An 18,454-nucleotide genomic window follows, 5' to 3' on the forward strand; every position below is an offset into this window, starting at 1 on the left:
CTTTTTGCAAACACCTGGTTGTATTAAAACGTAGCATGTAAGAGTGCAGCATTTTCAGTAAATGCAGCCAGATTACTTGTTCTCAATTTGGCCCTGTGGTCATTCTATTGCATTAGAATAATTGCCAAGCTTCAATCATTTCTTCATTTTCAGTAATTGTTTAACCCTGACCAGGGTCACAGTGGTGTGAAGGCTGTTCAAGAACCCCTGAATAAAAGGTTGAAGCACATTCTGGACAAGCTGCCAATAAATCACTAGGCATCACACACACTCACTCATGCACTCTTACCCATTGACTCGCACCTAGTAGCAATTTAAATCAGCTTGTACACTACCTGTCTAACTCCACACAGACTTGCCTTGAACCCAAGTCCCCAGGACATTTTTGGCATTGCGGTGCAGCGAAGCTCCAGTTGTTTTGACTTAAAGTTATCTATTATTACAAACATTGGGTCTGTAATACCTAAGCTTCAGGGTCTTAGCTTTAGGATTTTTTTTCCAGGTACTTAAGTTTCCTTCCATTTTCAACAAACATACGTGTATATGAACTGACTAGTCTAAATTGCCTCTAGACGTAAGTAAGAAGGTGGATACGGTTGTGAGTGTGATGCATTGGCCAGTGGTTTTAGGACAGGCAGATGTATGAATAAAAATGTGGCTTTTTAAGGTTGTTTTTGTGAAAGAGTGAAATGATTCCTATTAAATGCACAAGAACAGAGATATGAAAAGAAATGTTTGTGTGCTGCCACATGGTGGTGGTGTATTGAACTGCACAGATAGAATAAAGTGAATAAGGACAGGACTCCATAGTAGGATTTTGTGGTAGGTAGGGGGTCCTTAAACTAATCCCTTCTCTCTGCTCTCTTTCCAGCTGTGTATATCCTAATTGGAGCAGGAGGCATCATGATGCTGGTGGGCTTCTTCGGGTGCTGTGGGGCTGTCAGGGAGTCACAGTGTCTTCTGGGATCGGTGGGTAAACCTTGTGTAGTGCCACACTGACCTGTGTTAACCAAGCTTCATTTTCTAAAACAGTTTAGGGTTTAGAAAGTAAGCAGTTGCCCTAGCTATTAACTACTCACTGTTTGATACAATAGACGAATACACTTGTTGGCATTTTATCAGGTACACCTCGAGGCATGGATTTTGGGAGCCTTTATACCTCATGCATGCTAAAGCAATAGTGCAGGAATGTCTGCACATACACTATATTGCCAAAAGTATTCGCTCGCCTGCCTTCACACGCATATGAACTTGAGTGACATCCCATTCTTAATCCATAGGGTTTAATATGATGTCGGCCCACCCTTTGCAGCTATAACTAGGGCTGGGTATTGCCACTAATTTCCTGGATCGATTCGATTCACAAGGTCCCGATTCGATTTCCGATTCGATTCGATTTCGATTCAACACAGTTAGGCATATTTGAGTTACATTAACAGGTTTTGCTTAAATATGTAAAGATGTTCAGAGAACGAATGTGATAATTGTACAAAGAACACTCATTATTGAAAATATTTGTGTATTTTGTTTACATAAATAATTAATCCAAAACAGAAAACAGTAACATTCATTTTTTATTATTATTTTATATGTCTGACACACTACAACATTGTAAATGTAATGTAAACATACACCTGGCTATTGAACAGCTTATGCCAAGTTTACACTACACGACTTTCTGATTTGCCGGGTCGCTGTACAGTTCACACTACACGACTCACAGGTGATAGGGGGGTTTTACACTACACCATCTATCTCCAACTGGAATCACAGGCGAGCTTCTCTGGTCTCCAAAACTACGTTTTGTCACGAAAACACACGTGAGAAGTGATGAAAGGTTTAATGATACCACGTCCAAACATGCACATCAACAAGTAGCGAGAGATCAAAGTTTGTGCGCTGATGTAGAAAAAAGGAGAAAAATAAAGGAATCTGAGTGGATTTGGCAACACGAGCAGCATGGATCGTTCTGTAGTGAGTTGGAGGTTAATAAATATTTTGTTTTGTAGAGAACGATCAGGTCAGAAATACTGTAAAACTTGTGTGCTGATGTATTCTGATAGAAACTATATTACACCCCTGTCCCACCTGTTTACAACCTCCCCCCTGTGTTTCCCCTCGCTGTTTCTCACATTGATTGAGAGCCGAGTTTTGATCGCAGAGCGAACACCGAGTTCCTCCCGAACCTAGCGCTGACCCGTCGCCGAGCGAAAATCAGGGCAAAAGTCATGTAGTGTGAACCAGGCATAACTTGAGCTTCTGCCATGCTGAACTGATGTGCAGGTCAGATCTCGTTGTGCAAAAAAACAGAGGCTGGTCACGCGAAATTAAAGGGGTAACAGATTTCTGTGTACACCGTAAAAAGGGGCGTATTTAAAAGATCGATCTCGCGTTTATATGAATCGATATCGGATCGTTCAAATAAAGATCGATTCGAAACGAAAAATCGATTTTATAAACCCACCCCTAGCTATAACAGCTTCAACTCTTCTGGGAAGGCTTTCCACAGGGTTTAGCAGTGTGTTTATGGGAATTTTGACCATTCTTCCAGAAGCGCATTTGTGAGGTCAGACACTGATGTTGGACGAGAAGGTCTGGCTCACAGTCTTCGCTCTAATTCATCCCAAAGGTGTTCTATCAGGTTGAGGTCAGGACTCTGTGCAGGCCAGTCAAGTTCTTTCACACCGAACTCGCTCATCCACGTATTTATGGACCTTGCTTTGTGCACTGGTGCGCATTCGTGTTGGAACAAAAAGAGGCCATCCCCAAACTGTTCCCACAAAGTTGGGAGCATGAAATTGTCCAAAATCTCTTGGTATGCTGAAGCATTAAGTGTTCCTTTCACTGGAACTAAGGTTATAATACCACTGACAGTTGACTGTGGAATATTTAGTAGTGAGGAAATGTCACGACTGGACTTGTTGCACAGGTGCCATATTATCATGGTACCATGCTGGAATTCACTGAGCTCCTGAGAGCGACCCATTCTTTCACATATGTTTGTAGAAGCAGTCTGCATGCCTTGGTGCTTGGTTTTATACACCAGTGGCCATGGAAGTGATTGGAACACTTGAATTCAATTATTTGGATGGGTGAGCGAATACTTTTGGCAATATAGTGTATAAGCCACGGATAAAACTACACTGTTTATCATCAGTTCGTCTTTCTCTCTGTACCTGTTTGTATAGTGACTCAAAACAGTGGCTGTGTCACAAATCAATCTTAACTAAATGCTGCATATTTTACATTGCCACTGTAGTGTAGTAAAAACATAGCCATATATCTGGGTAGCTTATTTGTCAGATGATATGCTGCCACAGACTGTGTTTGCACAGCTTATACGATTGGAAATACTATACTATTACTATTACTGTAAATAAGAACATTATTTATTAATATTTTGGTTTATAAATTTGGTGCTAATTTTCTCCCCCAACTTATACAAATTCACCCACTCTTCCCAATCTGAAGCACTGGATGGCAGGCCTGTTCTATGCACACCCATGTTTATTTATAAAATATTTTATGGATAAATTGGCTATTCATTGTTTAAGCATACTCTTACTGTTTGGGTGTGAACTATTATTACATGTATTTAATATGGACTGATGTAAGACTGATCTCTCCTGTTCAATCTCTAGTTCTTTGCCTGTCTTTTGGTGATATTTGGTGCTGAAGTAGCTGCAGGAGTCTTTGGCTTCTTGAACAAAGATCAGGTAATGTACAAACCTCATTTCCAATAAAATGGGACTTTGTGTAAAATGTAGTAAAAAGTTATTTGTTAATTCTCCTGAACCTTCATTTAACTGACAAAAGCAGAAAGAAATAATAAACAATGCTTCCCTGATTAACTACATTGTGTTTTGTAAATAGAAATACATTTAGAATTTGATGCCTACAACTCACTCCAAAAAAGTTGGGACAGAGGCAAAATAAGAAGATTACAGTTACTGCATTCCACAATAAGCTAGTGAATTGGTAACAGGTGGAGGAATCATAATTGAGTTCTAAAAAAATTAAAATGTTTGGTGCAGCATGAAGAGGAGAATCAGATGACTGCAACCATCAACTTTTGAGCAGCTGAAGTCTCATATCAAGAATGAATGGACAAGATTCCACTTGTGAAACTGCAGTAATTAGCATCCTCAGTTCTCAAAGCATTAAAAAGTCTCCTTAATAGGAAAGCTGACACAGGGGAAAACATGCTCCTGTCCCAGCTTTTTGGAGTGCAGGCATTAGGTTCTAAATGTGTTTACATTTACAAAATGCAATGAAATTTATCAAAAAACATTGGGAATCATTTCTTTCTCCTTTTAATCAGCTAAATATAGATTTAAGAGAATTAACAAAGCACTTTTATCTTTTTATTGTGTTTTACAAAATGTCCCAACTTTTCTGGAAATGAGATTTGTCTCATTTTTAATGCACAGTAATACACAGAATGTTGGACACTCTGTCTATAACTGATTTGTCGATTTATGTTTTCTTTTAGGTTATTGAGGAGGTCCAAAACTTTTACTCAACCTCAATCAGAGAGGATAGCAACAGCACAATTATTACCCAGTACCATGATATTGTGAGTACATCTGTTTAGCTTCTACTACAATTAGTCAGTCAGTTAATGAATTAATGAAGATTGCTGACTGTATTAACACTATTTTGTTTTACAGCTTGGTTGTTGTCCACAAGATTGTCCTTATGAACCCAAGGTAGAATTTTATTTTATATTAATTATGATTTCAGAGAATAACAGGCTACAAAGCATTACCTGAGCGCAAAAAGACGATAATAGCAAATATAGAATACTAAAAAGCAGTCAGTATCAGGTCCAGGTGGTGTAAAGATGCAGTGTTATGTTTGTACCACTTTGGTGTATTTTGTCTAGTACTTTGATGTGGCAGTATCCTCACATTCCACACTTCCTTTATTAGATCTGAATTGGAAAACAATAACTGACCAGCTTTATTATTGGTTGGCCCCAGAAAGACTCATTAGTGAAATGAAACAGGACCAAACCTTGACAAGTGGTTTCATAGTTGTCTGCATTTTTGCATCATGATTTAGCTTGACCATTTTGAAGTAATATTTAAGAGAGTCTTTTGACTACAACTTGTTGGTGGAATTGTGTATGTCTGGTTCGCTGTGATCTCACAGTATTACAGAGGTTCATTCACAACATCTAGATGAGACAGTCATCAGTGTATTTTCATCTCATAGTAGTTTCAGTAAAATATTAAGAATTTAAAGTCAGAATTAAAAAAACAAAAACAAAAACAAAAAAACCGTTTTTTTTTACTCATTTGGTAGAAAATCGTCGATGATGAGTGGTTCAGTCCAGTAGATGGCAGTAATGATCATGCTTTGGCGGCAGATACGTGAGAGTCTGTATGTGACAGGGAAAGGCGCTTCATTTTAGAAGAGTGCACAGAGAAACGTGTAGGGGGGCAAAAGGAGGTTAAAATGAAATAAAACAGATGGTGGGCAGATGTTTTATGTGGTACTTCATTTTTATAAGGCCAAAAGAACACAAAAGGCACCAGCATTCTATTTATAGCACATGGCCAGAAGAATTAGTTGGTAATTCCACTGTCTCCTAAATGTAGTGTTTATACGTTTTTATTGGTAACGTTTTTATGGTAGTTTGTGAATAGAGAAATATTGCATAAAAATATTTTATGTATAATTCAGTTTTAGTATTGGAGTCATTTTAGATCTGGGTTCAGACAGAGGTTTTTTTTTTTGTCTGTAAGAATGTTAAACATTGTAGTGTGAACTGATGTGTCGTACCACAGACTTTCAGTGTCTTGTTTACAGCTGAAATTTTCCATGCAAAAGTAGAAGTGAAAAAGAAGAAAGAAAACAATAAACATTAACATCTGATGTATTTTTAGTTTGTTTTGAAAGCATTTTAAAGTCTTTTATTTAAAGCTTTCCGTAATTAGTTTTCTTTTTGAACATTTTTTTAAACAATTTTAACAATTTAACTAACCCATGACAATATTATTAACCCTTATAAATATGTTATATTTAAGATAACAGAACGTTTTAAAGAATTTTATGGTAACCACCAACAATATCACTGTTTTTTCAGGACTGCGTCCAAGCCATTGCTGATTTGTTCAATGAAAAACTTTTCATTATAGGATATGTGGGTATTGGCATCGCAGCGGTAATGGTAAGTACATGAATCTGCCAGATTTGGTCATGCACTGCACCAAAACAGAAATATTGGCAAAGATTTCTAATATTATAAATCACTAATAAAGTATTGTAAGTTCAAACCGATTGGGCATAACATTATGACCACTGACAGGCGAAGCAAATAACACTGATTATCTCTCTTAATCATGGCACCTGTTAGTGTTAGTGGGTGGAATATTAGGCAGCGAATGAAAATTTTATCCTCAAATTTGCTGTGTTAGAAGCAGGAAAAATGGGCAAGCGTAAGAATTAGAGCGAGTTTGACAAGGGCCAAATTGTGATGGCTAGACGACGACGGGTCAGAGCATCTCCAAAACTGCAGCTCTTTTGTGGGGTTCCCGGTCTTCAGCGGTCAGTATCTATCAAAAATGGTCCAAGGAAGTAACAGTGGTAAACCGGCAAGAGGGTCATGGGTGGCCAAGGCTCATTGATCCACGTGGGGAGCGACGGCTGGTTCGTGTGGTCCGATCTAACAGACGAGGTACTGTAGCTCAAACTGCTGAAGAAGTTAATGCTGGTTCTGATAGACAGGTGTCAGAATACACAGTGCATCACAGTTTGTTATATATGGGGCAGCAAAAGGGTGACCAACACAATATTAGGAAGGTGGTCATAATGCTATGCCTCATCAGTGTAGATTACTATACAGCAATAGCCACAGAGCATGATGCTAGTTAGCTGCCAACCTGGGCACACCTACAGTACAACTAGCATTAGATATTTTATTAGCTGTGACTTGTCTATAGATTACCACTGGAAGTTAAAGCAATCACAAACATATGAAAAGACTAACATGGAGATCTACTGGCTGGCAGGGCTTTATGTACATGGATAGAAGCTGGAATCTAGAAGTTAAGCTAGATTTCACTAGGAACAAAGTTCTGCCTAAACGTTCTTTATAAACTTTAATGGTGTCTCTTGTTATCATTCATATTGCTGTTCTCCTTTACAGATCATAGGGATGGTCTTCAGTATGGTCCTATGCTGCGCTATCAGGAACAACAGGGAGGTCATTTAGGTGCACAGTTCCTCCACTTCAGGATAACCGTACTAGTCCTGAATGCCCTGCCTTGTCCTCATTGAGCCAACACACCCGAGTTTGAGAACTGGGAAAAGTTCTCATAGGGCAGAGTTTGATAAAATACATTTGCAACTTTTTTCTTTGGTTGTGTGATTAGATTTATTGTGTGGGCTGGACCACCATTGCATAATTTTACTGTAATCACATTGACGTTTATTATTAACATTATATTTTATAGTTTTTGTTAAGCTGGGGGGTCAGTTATAATTAAGATTTGTTTTATGAAAAGCTTAATAATTACGACTCTTAGATTTAGGCAAATGCTGTCATTTCCCTTAGTGCTATGCAACACACAAGAGGACTGGTAATGTAAATATTGTATGTAAATAATACATAGTCCTTCCTTTCTGCTGATCAGCTGCCTTGTAATGTTAGTTATTGTGCATATTGCAGTGTTTGCTGTGTGCTAATGTTTATTTTGATGAGTAATGCTTTATATTTGTTTAGAAGCTTTGCATGTGATTGATGCCTCACCCAGCCTCAAGGCTCAGCTCAGGCTGCTGTATGGTGACATGATGTAAAAATGAAGGTTAACAGTACAGTATTGAGTGATGTGACCAAATTTTATCCACTTATGGCGAGTGCTAGAAATGTATGTAAAATCACTGGGCATTTTAAAGGTAGATATTTGATTAAGTGGTCATGCAAAGTGTCAAAATGGTGTGAACAGTATCAGGTTTCTTAAAAGTAATATGGAGTCTATATGATTAAGTCTTTAACACAGCAAGATTCAGAAAATAGACAGCTCACAGCAATAAAACAACCACTTTATCATAGTCAGGGTTAAAGATATTTAAAAGCATTATATAGCTGTATACTGAAAATATTATGATTTCCCTAAAGAACCACAGGAAGAGAAACCAGCCACCTAAAATTACACTATCATCCAACTACTGCAACCAACCTAAAACTGTTAAAGCTAACCCGGTAGTCAGTAACGGCCAAATCCAATTTTTTGAATTATTCTGTACGTCATTGCACTCATGGTCTACTATCTTCTGCATTAGTTTTTCATACTGCCTGTGCTGATTGTTAACTTCGAAACCTGGTAACTATTGAACAGAGGGGAATTGAATCTGTTTCAGTTTTTTTCCCTCCTCAACTCTCTTCACATGAGCACAACTTGGGTTAACTGATATCTTGCTGTGCTTTTTGTCAGACCTTCAGACTGGCACAAGTAATTCATGCCTGAGCATGCTGTGATTGTGGCCTGTAATGGTAAATACATTTGGTCAGGCTTGTTTTTAGTGGTTTTGATATTCTGTGCTATGAACAGCACAATAACTATTTACCGGTCAGAAAATGGAACGAGTTTTTTTTTTTTTTAGCATGACGAAGAAATAAAGAAAACAAGACACTTAGCTACACATTGATGTTTATTGTTTTTGTCAATGACTCAGGAGCTGTATTAAACATTGCTTTCCAAAGAGTAGCATCTATTTCTTACTATAAATATTAATCAAACAGGTACGGTTCACCTTTCCTGCTCTTTAGAGTTATGGTCCTTTCTGTCTGAGAAATCTGAACACTTGGTACTGTATAAATAATGTTTGTACAAAAACCAAGGCAGCTAAATTGAAATGATCTTACCTACTTACAGTACTAATCACTACACAGTGGAATAGTAATTAAAGTCAGGGATCTAGCACTGGTCATAATACAGTAAAACAACTGTATCAAAGTAAACGTCAGGTAAACACAAAGCTTAATCTTCCATTTTCCAACTGTTGGCCCCCAAAATTCAGTACAGAACTTAAGCAATATAGAACTTAAACTCATGGTGAACTTTTGGTACAACCCTTTACCCCAGTTGTGGCAATGCTATAAAGTAATTCAAAAACATTGAGTGGAATGAAGTGTTTAACATTTGTAGCTACCATGTAAAATCAGTCATCATGCATTTTTGCCCCAAATGACAGCATTACATAGACATGACACAGAAAAACATGTATATGTGGGTGGGGAAGGTTGTGTGAGACATTACAGAAGGAGAAAGAATACTACTTCGGTCATACTGTACACGATGCCTTTATGGTGAGACCGTTCTCCCTCATTGAGGGAAAGTGTCAGTGGATCCTTCTAGGAGGACATAAAGCACAGTCAAAAGTTCTCCAGGACAAGTCCTAACCAACAAGTGCAAAACGTTGGTTGCGGCTCATCGAATGAGTAAGCAAACCAGACAGGAAGTGCAGTGAGGCCAAAGGCTGACTCGGGGAAACAAACGGCACAGCCGCCAGTCTGTTAAACTCTAAAATCTTTAGAGAATATGGTTTCTCTCATGGCTTCAGCTGTAACTAAAGTTCATTTGAGATCTTGAAGCTTGCTTAAGGAGACAGGAGAGTAAGTGGCCGTTGGCTCATAATGAATTCTCCAACTCCTACAAAATACATCACTTGGGCAATGCCAAACAGTGGTGCAATGACGAGTGCTCTGCAGCCAGCACCCTTCAAGAAAGCAGATGGTCCCTCCTTCTTCATGATCTTACTACAAAAGAAGCAAAGCAAACAGATCAGTTTTAGCTAGTTTACATTTGGTGTGGGAAACAACTAACAGCTTTACTACTATTTACCTCACACAGTCCAGCACGCCACTGTACGTCTCCTCATTGGCACCTTTGTTTAAGGACTGGAGTCTGGTTTTTACCACTACAGGGCAAAAGAGAAGAAATGAGCATGTTGAGGCTAAGACATCAAAACAAGGAAGTGGGGAAAAAAACAATTAAAAAAAAAAAACCTTACTCACCATCACATGGGTTAACTGCTACTGCAGCAGTGGACCCAGCCACACACCCTGACATAAATGACCAATAGAAGGGTGCCGCATCATCTTCAGAAGGCTTGCCCAAGTGGTTAAGGTTAGCAAAAAGCGGAAAGTAGACAACTGAGAAAGGCACGTCTCTAAAAGCAAGAGGAAAACATTCCATTAGAACAAAAAAAGATTCATAGCAATACAATGTTGCTGTGATACACAAGAGGAGTGGGTAATGTAGCAAAAATTCTCCCTCTACACATGCACATTCAGTAACTCTGCTCTCACCTAATCAGTGTAGCTCCAAGACCTTTGTAAAGTCCCTGGATGCCTTGGGTGTGTAGCAGCTCTTTGGCAATCTGTGTAGCAGAGATGGTTCGGGCTGAACTTGGCATCACATTGTATGAGCGGCTCAGCACGGCATTAGTCTGAGCCAGTTTACTGGAAGCCAGGATACCTGGCATTCTCTGCTGGGCCGCTAAAGTGTAAGACAGAAGAACAGGCGGTTACAGGACTTGTTTTCTGAAACTACATTTTTTCAAACTAAAATAAAGGGATTCTATGTAAAAGTCCATGTATAACAGACACTAACCAAAACGTTAAAAATGCTTCAAAAGCAAGTGTTACCTAATCTCCCAGCATCCTGCAATTGGATTTTCAGCATCTCCATAGGAGTAGTAATGACAACTTGGCACATGCCAGCACCACAACCTGCCAACATTTCTTTAATCACAGTCAAGCCCTTCCTGTAACAAAAGGAATAATCATGACAATCATGATTTAACATTACTGAAACTCTGCTTTAGAAATGTCTGAAGGACTGCATACCCATCCTTGGCAAGGTGGTGACGGAAAAAGTCATTGGCAGCAAGCTTGATTCCCTTTTCAGGTGTGACTAGAGCAAGATTCACTGCAGCACCTAGAAGACAAAAACATGGAGTTAAATATAAAATGCAGCAACAAATCCAACTGTACAGAGATCAAATACACATTCCCCACCACCATTATACCAAAAGAAACAAAATCATGCTACATTTAACTAGAAATGTATAGAATTATTAAACCAAAGAAGCAATGATTGTGTCAATATGATGTAATGATGGAGGGGGAGCTGGCATAATTGCAAAACTGAGAACCAATGAAAAAGGTAAATTAGCACAAAAAAAAAAAAGAGATTTGAAATCAAAAGGCAAGCATGAAAAGGCATGAGAGTTAGATTCTAGGTCAAGATCCTTCTGCCCTAAGAGCAAGGAGCAGTGGAACATGAGGAATAGCTATTTAAAATAGAATAGAGAAACACAGGTGGAAAACAGAAGAAAAACAAGTGAAGGATGGTTAGAGTTACTTCTTGTAGTACTTGGAAAAGGGGGTTAGTACAAGTAAGAGGGAAGAGAGTCAAAGAAAAAGTGGTCATGAAGAAAATGTAACAAAATAAGAACATTTTGTGCCTAATTGTAGGAGCGAAATGGTGAGAACCATGATAAATGATTTGCCTCCAGCGTGGCTGCGCCTTAATCGGCTAGCCTTCACTATCCCGGTGGGGACCCATGTCTGTAACATGAAAAAACACAGATGCAAACAACGGCATTCCTCACGTCAAGTGAAGTCCTAGTACAAACATGGGCTCCATTTTCTTCCAAAACAAAACTAACTTTTTTTTTTTTTACCCTCAAAAGTTATAACCATCATTATCCAAGTGCAACAAGGTGTCTGCTGGTTACATGATTGTGCAAATTAAGAACAAAATTTAAGACCAAATTGCATTACAGCAACTATGGAACAAGAAAATAATCCCCAGTAGCCCTGTATGAATTTTATAGCACAGTAGAAAGTGGTAGGGGTTATTGAAGGAAGCATGTAACAGCGCTAGAGCCAAAAAAACTGTTAAACTGTTAAATTAAACTGTTAATGGCACAGTGGTTTAATGCACACCACCAGTGAGATCTCTGGTTCAAATCTCAGCTGTCCTGACATCCAGACAACTGACTGTCAAGATTCAGCAAGGTTGACACTATCTCATTGTTCCACAAATACAACCTCAGCTGGCTTGTCAGGTTAAGGGAACAACTGAGCAGCATAGCTTGTCTCGTATGCAATACAGCTCTCTGCACCTTTAAAAAATAGCAGTCAGGACTGCATGTATGCATGTCAGGACTGCGATGTCTTAAACACTTATAAAATGAGACTTTAAGATACCTGCAGACACCTTGTTCTAAAATGTACCTTGTCTTATATATAGGAAACAAATGTATGTCAACGCATTAATTGCAGCATGTATTTGTTGTCATTGTACAAATGCTCATTTTGGAACAATACAAAAAAGAAAATTGTTTAACATTACTGTAGTAGCATCTTAAATATCTTATTGTAGTGCAATACAAAAAAGCTAAACACGTTGTCTACAAGTCCTGGCCAAGTGGCTTAAGTGGATGTTAAACCTTAACATACTTTTGGTCTTAAGCCTAAAATAAACTACAGATTAACAGTTTACTCTTTAAGAAAAATTAAAATATAAAATGTATCTTACCTCTGTACATGCCAAAATATCCCTCTGATCGTACTGTTTTGACAAGACAATCCATCCTGAAAAGTAAAAAAAAAAAAGTTTAAACAGCTGCATTTGCCTTAAGGTCCATCATGAGATAGAAATTGTGATCTCGACTACAAATAACTTTAATTAAAGATTTCACAAGTGTTTCATTCCACAAGTGTGCATAACCCATTTGTATACATTGTGTACATCCAACGCCCATTAGTTAGAACACATAGATAGAGATACTTTATTTATCCCGAAGGAAATTATTGTATATATAATTGCTCAAATGACAATGAACATAAATTACATTTTGAGATGGGGTGTGGCAGTAGGATAAGAACCACTTACATGTTCTTGTAGACCTGTTGTCCTTGTCTCTGGTTCTGGAGACGGGTTTTGGCCAGGTCAATGGGGTAAACACAAGTAACCCCTACAAGGCCAGCAATGCCACCATTGATAAGCTTGGCAGGAAGGCTGAAAAAAAAAAAAATTAAGAAAAGAAAGTTATTGATCAAAACCTATGAGCATGGTGTCAATTTGGCAATAATACATTTATACAAAAATAAAAACTTTCAAAGAAATAAGGTGACCGTACATACCTGATCTGCTGCTGAGACATCTTGAGAAAATAAACCAAAGGCAAAGAAGCACTTAAACACTTGTGAGACTCTGTGAAATGGCTTTGATGGACCTGAAAAAAAGAGTAAGGATCATTCAGTGGTAAAATTCTGTTTGTATGTACACATGCGCTATTAATGGAAGATTCCTAACACATTCCTCAGGCCCCAGGAACATAAAACGCCCTGCTAGTCAATGACGAACTGAGGCCAGGGCAGTTCCGGTCGGGGGTTAGTACATGCACAGAATTATCTAGAGCTGTGTCCTATCTGCAGTCATGATCATAGCTATAAGATGTTGTCAGCTGGGCGTTTTTCGGTAGGAATGCATTGATTAGAGATTTTATATACACATAAAACAGACACAGGGCAATTCAAACCTAAAACCTATTTAAACCTGAAAAAATACGAAATACACGGATATATGCGCAAGTCTAATTCTTTATTATGTGCTAATGTGTATAAAAAAAAGGACTGCATCCTAGTACGTGTCTTGTACGTAGCTGATTAACAGACTACATGGCTGTATTTCAAAAAATGCCACAGAATGAATCAATCTAATTGCCTGAAGAATGTCGACAGGAACCGGTGTTCTGTCGATTTATCCTACCCATCGATTTGTCCTACTGAGCATGCGCACATCGGTTTTGACTCGTTGCGGGGAACGCCTATAATTCTGTGCTACCTTTGCCTAATTTATTTGTTCTAGCGGTTAGTAACGTATGGTTTCGTTTTAATTCTTTAAAAAGTTTAAAGTTTAAGTGTATGTATATGTAATGCTGTTATTATGTGACTTTAAAAAAAAAAAGCTATATAAAAATATTCAAAGTGCTTAAATGAGCTGTACTTGATTGATTACAGTTAAATAACTGTGTATCTTAATAATGCTGTGTTAACGTTGTATTTAACCACGTTTATACATGCCTTTGGTAATTTTAGATGCGTTTTTCATACATCTAGAAAAGCCAATCATTTTTAAATAACCATCTGCGACCTTAACATTATGACAACACAAAATGTATTAGGTTATTTTTCAGTTTTGTGCTTTATTAGCAGTTCAATATGTACAGTAACGGTTGTTTGAAGTTAAAGTTGAGTTTAAAGTGAATTACTGAATGAATATGTTGAGCATTTATTACGTTTTTTATGTACTCAGTTATTTGTATATGTACAACTATTTTTTGCTGCTCCCCTGTCAGTTTAGTTCTAATTATTTGAGATTAAGATGTTCTTCGGGTTAGAATATTATTTACTACAAAATCAAAATGTACATACATCATACATACATCATACACACATACACATATATATATATATATATATATATACATACTGTATATACATATAATACTCACTACATAGCCAACACTACATATACACACTACATAGCCAAAAGAACTCGCTTGTAGTTCTACAATTACTGACTGTAGTCCATCTGTTTCTCTGCATGCTTTGTTAGCTCCCTTCATGCTGTTCGTCAATGGTCAGAACCCCCACAGAGCAGGTATTATTTAGGTGGTGGATCATTCTCAGCACTGCAGTGACACTGACATGGTGGTGGTGTGAGTGGATCAGAAACAGCAGTGCTGCTGGAGTTTTAAAATACAGTGTCCACTCACTGTCCACTCTATTAGACACTCCTACCTAGTTGGTCCACCTTGTAGATGTAAAGTCAGAGACGATCGCTCATCTATTGCTGCTGTTTGAGTCGGTCATCTTCTAGACCTTCATCAGTGGTCACAGGACACTGCCCACAGGGTGCTGTAGGCTGGATATTTTTGGTTGGTGGACCAATCTCAGTCCAGCAGTGAGGTGTTTAAAAACTCAGCACTGCTGTGTCTGATCCATTCATACCAGCACAACACACACTAACACCATGTCAGTGTCACTGCAGTGCTGAGAATGATCCACCACCTAAATAATACCTGCTCTGTAGTGGTCCTGTAGGGGGTCTGACCACTGAAGAACAGGGTGAAAGCAGGTTAAAAAGTATGTAGAGAAACAGATGAACTACAGTCAGTAATTTTAGAACTACAGAGTGCTTATACATGATAAGTTTTTCAGGATGAACTCAAGTTCATATGCATGTATAAATAGCTGGAGGTAATATTGTTATTGAATATTTTAAACTAGTTAGAATTTTGCTAAACCAGATTTTGCCACTGTCTCCATTAATTAATAGGAATTATAAAGCCAAGTGAACTTCATGACAGCAGGGCTGAGTGGTGATTTAAGACAATGCAGAGGATTACTGCATAAGTTGCTCCATGCTGCAAGACAGAGCTGACAAGAGCATGATTGAAATGATAGATATTTAGAGCAGCTATATTATACAGATATACAGATATATTTTATCTAATTTTACCTTTATTATTAAAAAGTTATTGTGAACATTATTTACTGATTTGTACAGCATTGTTACCTGTTTTACTCAGGTGCAGTGTGACAGTAGATGGGTACATTTTAATGTGCAGAATATAACAAATCACACCCAAAATACATATGTAAAAAATGTAGACACATCCACCAGAGACTCAGGATGTGTTGTTGTTAATAAACTAGTTTAAAAATTACACAATTATTTGAGATGTATGGGCTGTATAGTGGCTCAGTGGGTAGCTTTGTTGATTCACAGCAAGAAGGTCCTGGGCTCCATTTACAGGTGGATTCTTTCTGTGAGGAGTTTGCATGTTCTCCCCATGTGTATGTGGGGGGTTTTTTCCGGGTGCTCTAGTTTTCTCCCACAGTCCAAAGACATGCAAGTGAGGTAAATTGAAGATACAAAACTGTCTCTGACTGTGTTTGATATTAAATGTGTGAACTAATAAATCTTGTGTAATGAGTAACTACCTGCCCTGTCATGAATGTAACCATGATGTTAAAATCCTAATAAATAAATTAAAAATTAAGATAAATGTCTGAGAGACAGGTCAATAAATCAAGTGTGCTACCTATCATTTGTAATAAAATATAAGCCCATCGAGATGTGCTAACACTATTTATAATAAGACATAGATCTATCGAGATGCGCTGTCTATTGTTTATAATAATATACATACCTATCGAGATGTCCTACCTATTGTTTATAATATACATACCTATCGAGATGTCCTATCTATTGTTTATAATAATATACATACCTATCGAGATGTCCTACCTATTGTTTATAATAAGATACATACCTATCGAGATGTCCTACCTATTGTTTATAATAAGATATAGACCTATCGAGATGTCCTACCTATAGTTTATAATAAGATATAGACCTATCGAGATGTCCTACCTATTGTTTATAATAAGATACATACCTATCGAGATGTCCTACCTATTGTTTATAATAAGATACATACCTATCGAGATGTGCTACCTATAGTTTATAATAAGATACATACCTATCGAGATGTGCTACCACTAGTTATAATAAGATACCTATAATTTATAATATGATAGACATAATTTTAATAAGAACAAACTTAAATATTTACTACAGGAATACATTTCGATAGGGTAGGACAAATCGACAGATAGATTTATAAATCTGCGCTACGGTAGGAAGTTTCGATAGGGTAGGACAAATCGACAGATAGATTTATAAATCTGCGCTACGGTAGGAAGTTTCGATAGGGTAGGACAAATCGACAGATAGATTTATAAATCTGCGCTACGGTAGGAAGTTTCGATAGGGTAGGACAAATCGACAGAACACCGGCCGTTAGTCAGCAAGGAAAGTTCGAGAAAGTGCAACCAACAATGTTAAGCCGGCTTTAATTGAGCCGTGTTCTAATGTCGTTATATTCAGTATTTACGTTAGGTCCGTCAGCCAACACCCATTTGCCCACAGGCAACAGCAGAGGAGCGGATAACATTACCGAGTCCTTCAGCTGTTAGCCTGCTCTCTAAAACGGATCCGGCTACCGAGGCTAATACATTTGCTAAGCTAGGTAGCCAACGGACTAGCTTTATTTACTGTTGTACAAAACCAAACATCCAAGACACCGTGTATATATATATATATATAAACACAAAGAATACACTCTTTTCATCAGATTTAAGTAAATGTGGAGCCAAATTTTGCTTCAAAATGGCTATCCTACAAACTAGCATGTTAGCTAATATGCTAACAGGGTTCAAAATAAATTAGAGTTTGCAAATATATATTTTAAAATTAGAGCAAATGTTCATTCAAGCTATGATTTAAATATGAAGGGAGCTTATTTAATGAATATTAATAAGTCGTACTTACAATTGTAAAATTGTGCTGAAACAGTAAAAGGCGCCGAAAATCTTCTCTGTTCACAACCGGCGGAATTTGAATGAATGACTTGAGTGGAAAATTCCATTCGGCGTTATAAAAGAGGGCGGGGCCGAAGCGGCGCATACCAAATAGGACTCATCCAATCAGTGGATGGATATTTGCATACTCACAGTTTATTGGCTGACTTCAGTCATAAAAGTTCTCTCATATCAGCGTCTGAGGTGTCAAATTACACCGGCGCTTGTAACTCAGTGTTCAGTTTTCAGCGTTCCGCTTTCTCTACAGCAGGGTGACCTTATTCTGGTTTTAAGAATAAGAGAACAAGGGGCAGACTGCAGTTTTAACAAACCGATAAAAATGCACCCAAAGCCTATATGACAATATCATTTACACTGAAATGTTAAAATGCATTTTAAAATTCCTAAACAATAATAATAATAATACTTTGAGGGCATTCAGGTGGCAAAGTGTTATATTAATCTAGCCCACTGTCTCTGGGATACAGGGTTCAAATCCCTGACCGTTTGGGTGTCCACATACAGACGTGATCGGCTACGTCTGAGGAAGATGAATGGACGAGGTCCCACATTTGCATCCTGTCCTGGGTGTGTTACTGCATTGTGCCAAGTGACTCCTGGGAATCCAGACAGACTACGACCTTGACCAGGATAAAGCTGTGGTAAAACTAGAATTTAATTTTAAAAAATGATAATACTTTGCCTGTTATACATAACTATGTTACTTTTGGCCATATAATAATAATAATAAAACATAAATTGAAAGCCATACAAATCCAGTAATGCACCTTTTAGTCATCCCAGTGTTTCATGGTGCACTTCTCTGAAGATCAAATCTATTCCAAAAGTCCAAAATTAATATTTACATTGCATTAATGTATTGGCAAGACATGTTCAATCTGTATCCTATAAATAGAAAGCCCCTCTGGTTGTTGCTGTGCTGCTAAGGCCAGTGAGTGAGAACCAGTTTGACCAATAAATGTTTGGTGACTGTAGAAA

At 37.8% G+C, this 18,454-nt stretch overlaps 2 protein-coding genes across 2 annotated transcripts in view; one reads left to right on the plus strand and one right to left on the minus strand.

The window, feature by feature from the left end:
* tspan2a (tetraspanin 2a) overlaps window positions 1-8,649 on the plus strand; it is a 21,061-nt gene extending 12,412 nt beyond the window's left edge. The window contains exons 3-8 of the mRNA XM_062997413.1: window positions 872-969; window positions 3,642-3,716; window positions 4,493-4,576; window positions 4,671-4,709; window positions 6,092-6,175; window positions 7,154-8,649. Coding sequence (XP_062853483.1) covers window positions 872-969; window positions 3,642-3,716; window positions 4,493-4,576; window positions 4,671-4,709; window positions 6,092-6,175; window positions 7,154-7,219 — 446 coding nt within the window. The 3' untranslated portion in view covers window positions 7,220-8,649. The remainder of the gene's footprint in view (window positions 1-871; window positions 970-3,641; window positions 3,717-4,492; window positions 4,577-4,670; window positions 4,710-6,091; window positions 6,176-7,153) is intronic.
* On the minus strand, window positions 8,646-17,494 carry slc25a55a (solute carrier family 25 member 55a). The gene is made up of 10 exons (XM_062997412.1): window positions 17,427-17,494; window positions 13,166-13,257; window positions 12,915-13,040; window positions 12,558-12,613; window positions 10,859-10,949; window positions 10,658-10,776; window positions 10,319-10,508; window positions 10,025-10,179; window positions 9,852-9,927; window positions 8,646-9,766 (listed from the first exon to the last, which is right to left on the minus strand). The coding sequence occupies exons 2-10, from the start codon at window positions 13,183-13,185 to the stop codon at window positions 9,607-9,609; spliced, it is 993 nt and encodes a 330-aa protein (XP_062853482.1). The 5' UTR covers window positions 13,186-13,257; window positions 17,427-17,494; the 3' UTR covers window positions 8,646-9,606.
* Window positions 17,495-18,454: the final 960 nt, after the last annotated feature.

The sequence above is a fragment of the Trichomycterus rosablanca genome, chromosome 6 (genome assembly GCF_030014385.1).
Source record: "Trichomycterus rosablanca isolate fTriRos1 chromosome 6, fTriRos1.hap1, whole genome shotgun sequence".
NCBI classification, from domain to species: domain Eukaryota; kingdom Metazoa; phylum Chordata; class Actinopteri; order Siluriformes; family Trichomycteridae; genus Trichomycterus; species Trichomycterus rosablanca.

Bases quoted from the DNA above. Each gene is read 5' to 3' on its own strand.
- slc25a55a (XM_062997412.1), bottom strand. From the start codon at position 13,185: ATGTCTCAGCAGCAGATCAG. The intron at 10,509-10,657 runs GTAACACTTGCT...CTTACACTTTAG, and splicing joins GCAGGATGCTGGGAGATTAG to CGGCCCAGCAGAGAATGCCA. The intron at 9,767-9,851 runs GTAAATAGTAGT...CTTCTTTTGTAG, and splicing joins GGCGTGCTGGACTGTGTGAG to TAAGATCATGAAGAAGGAGG.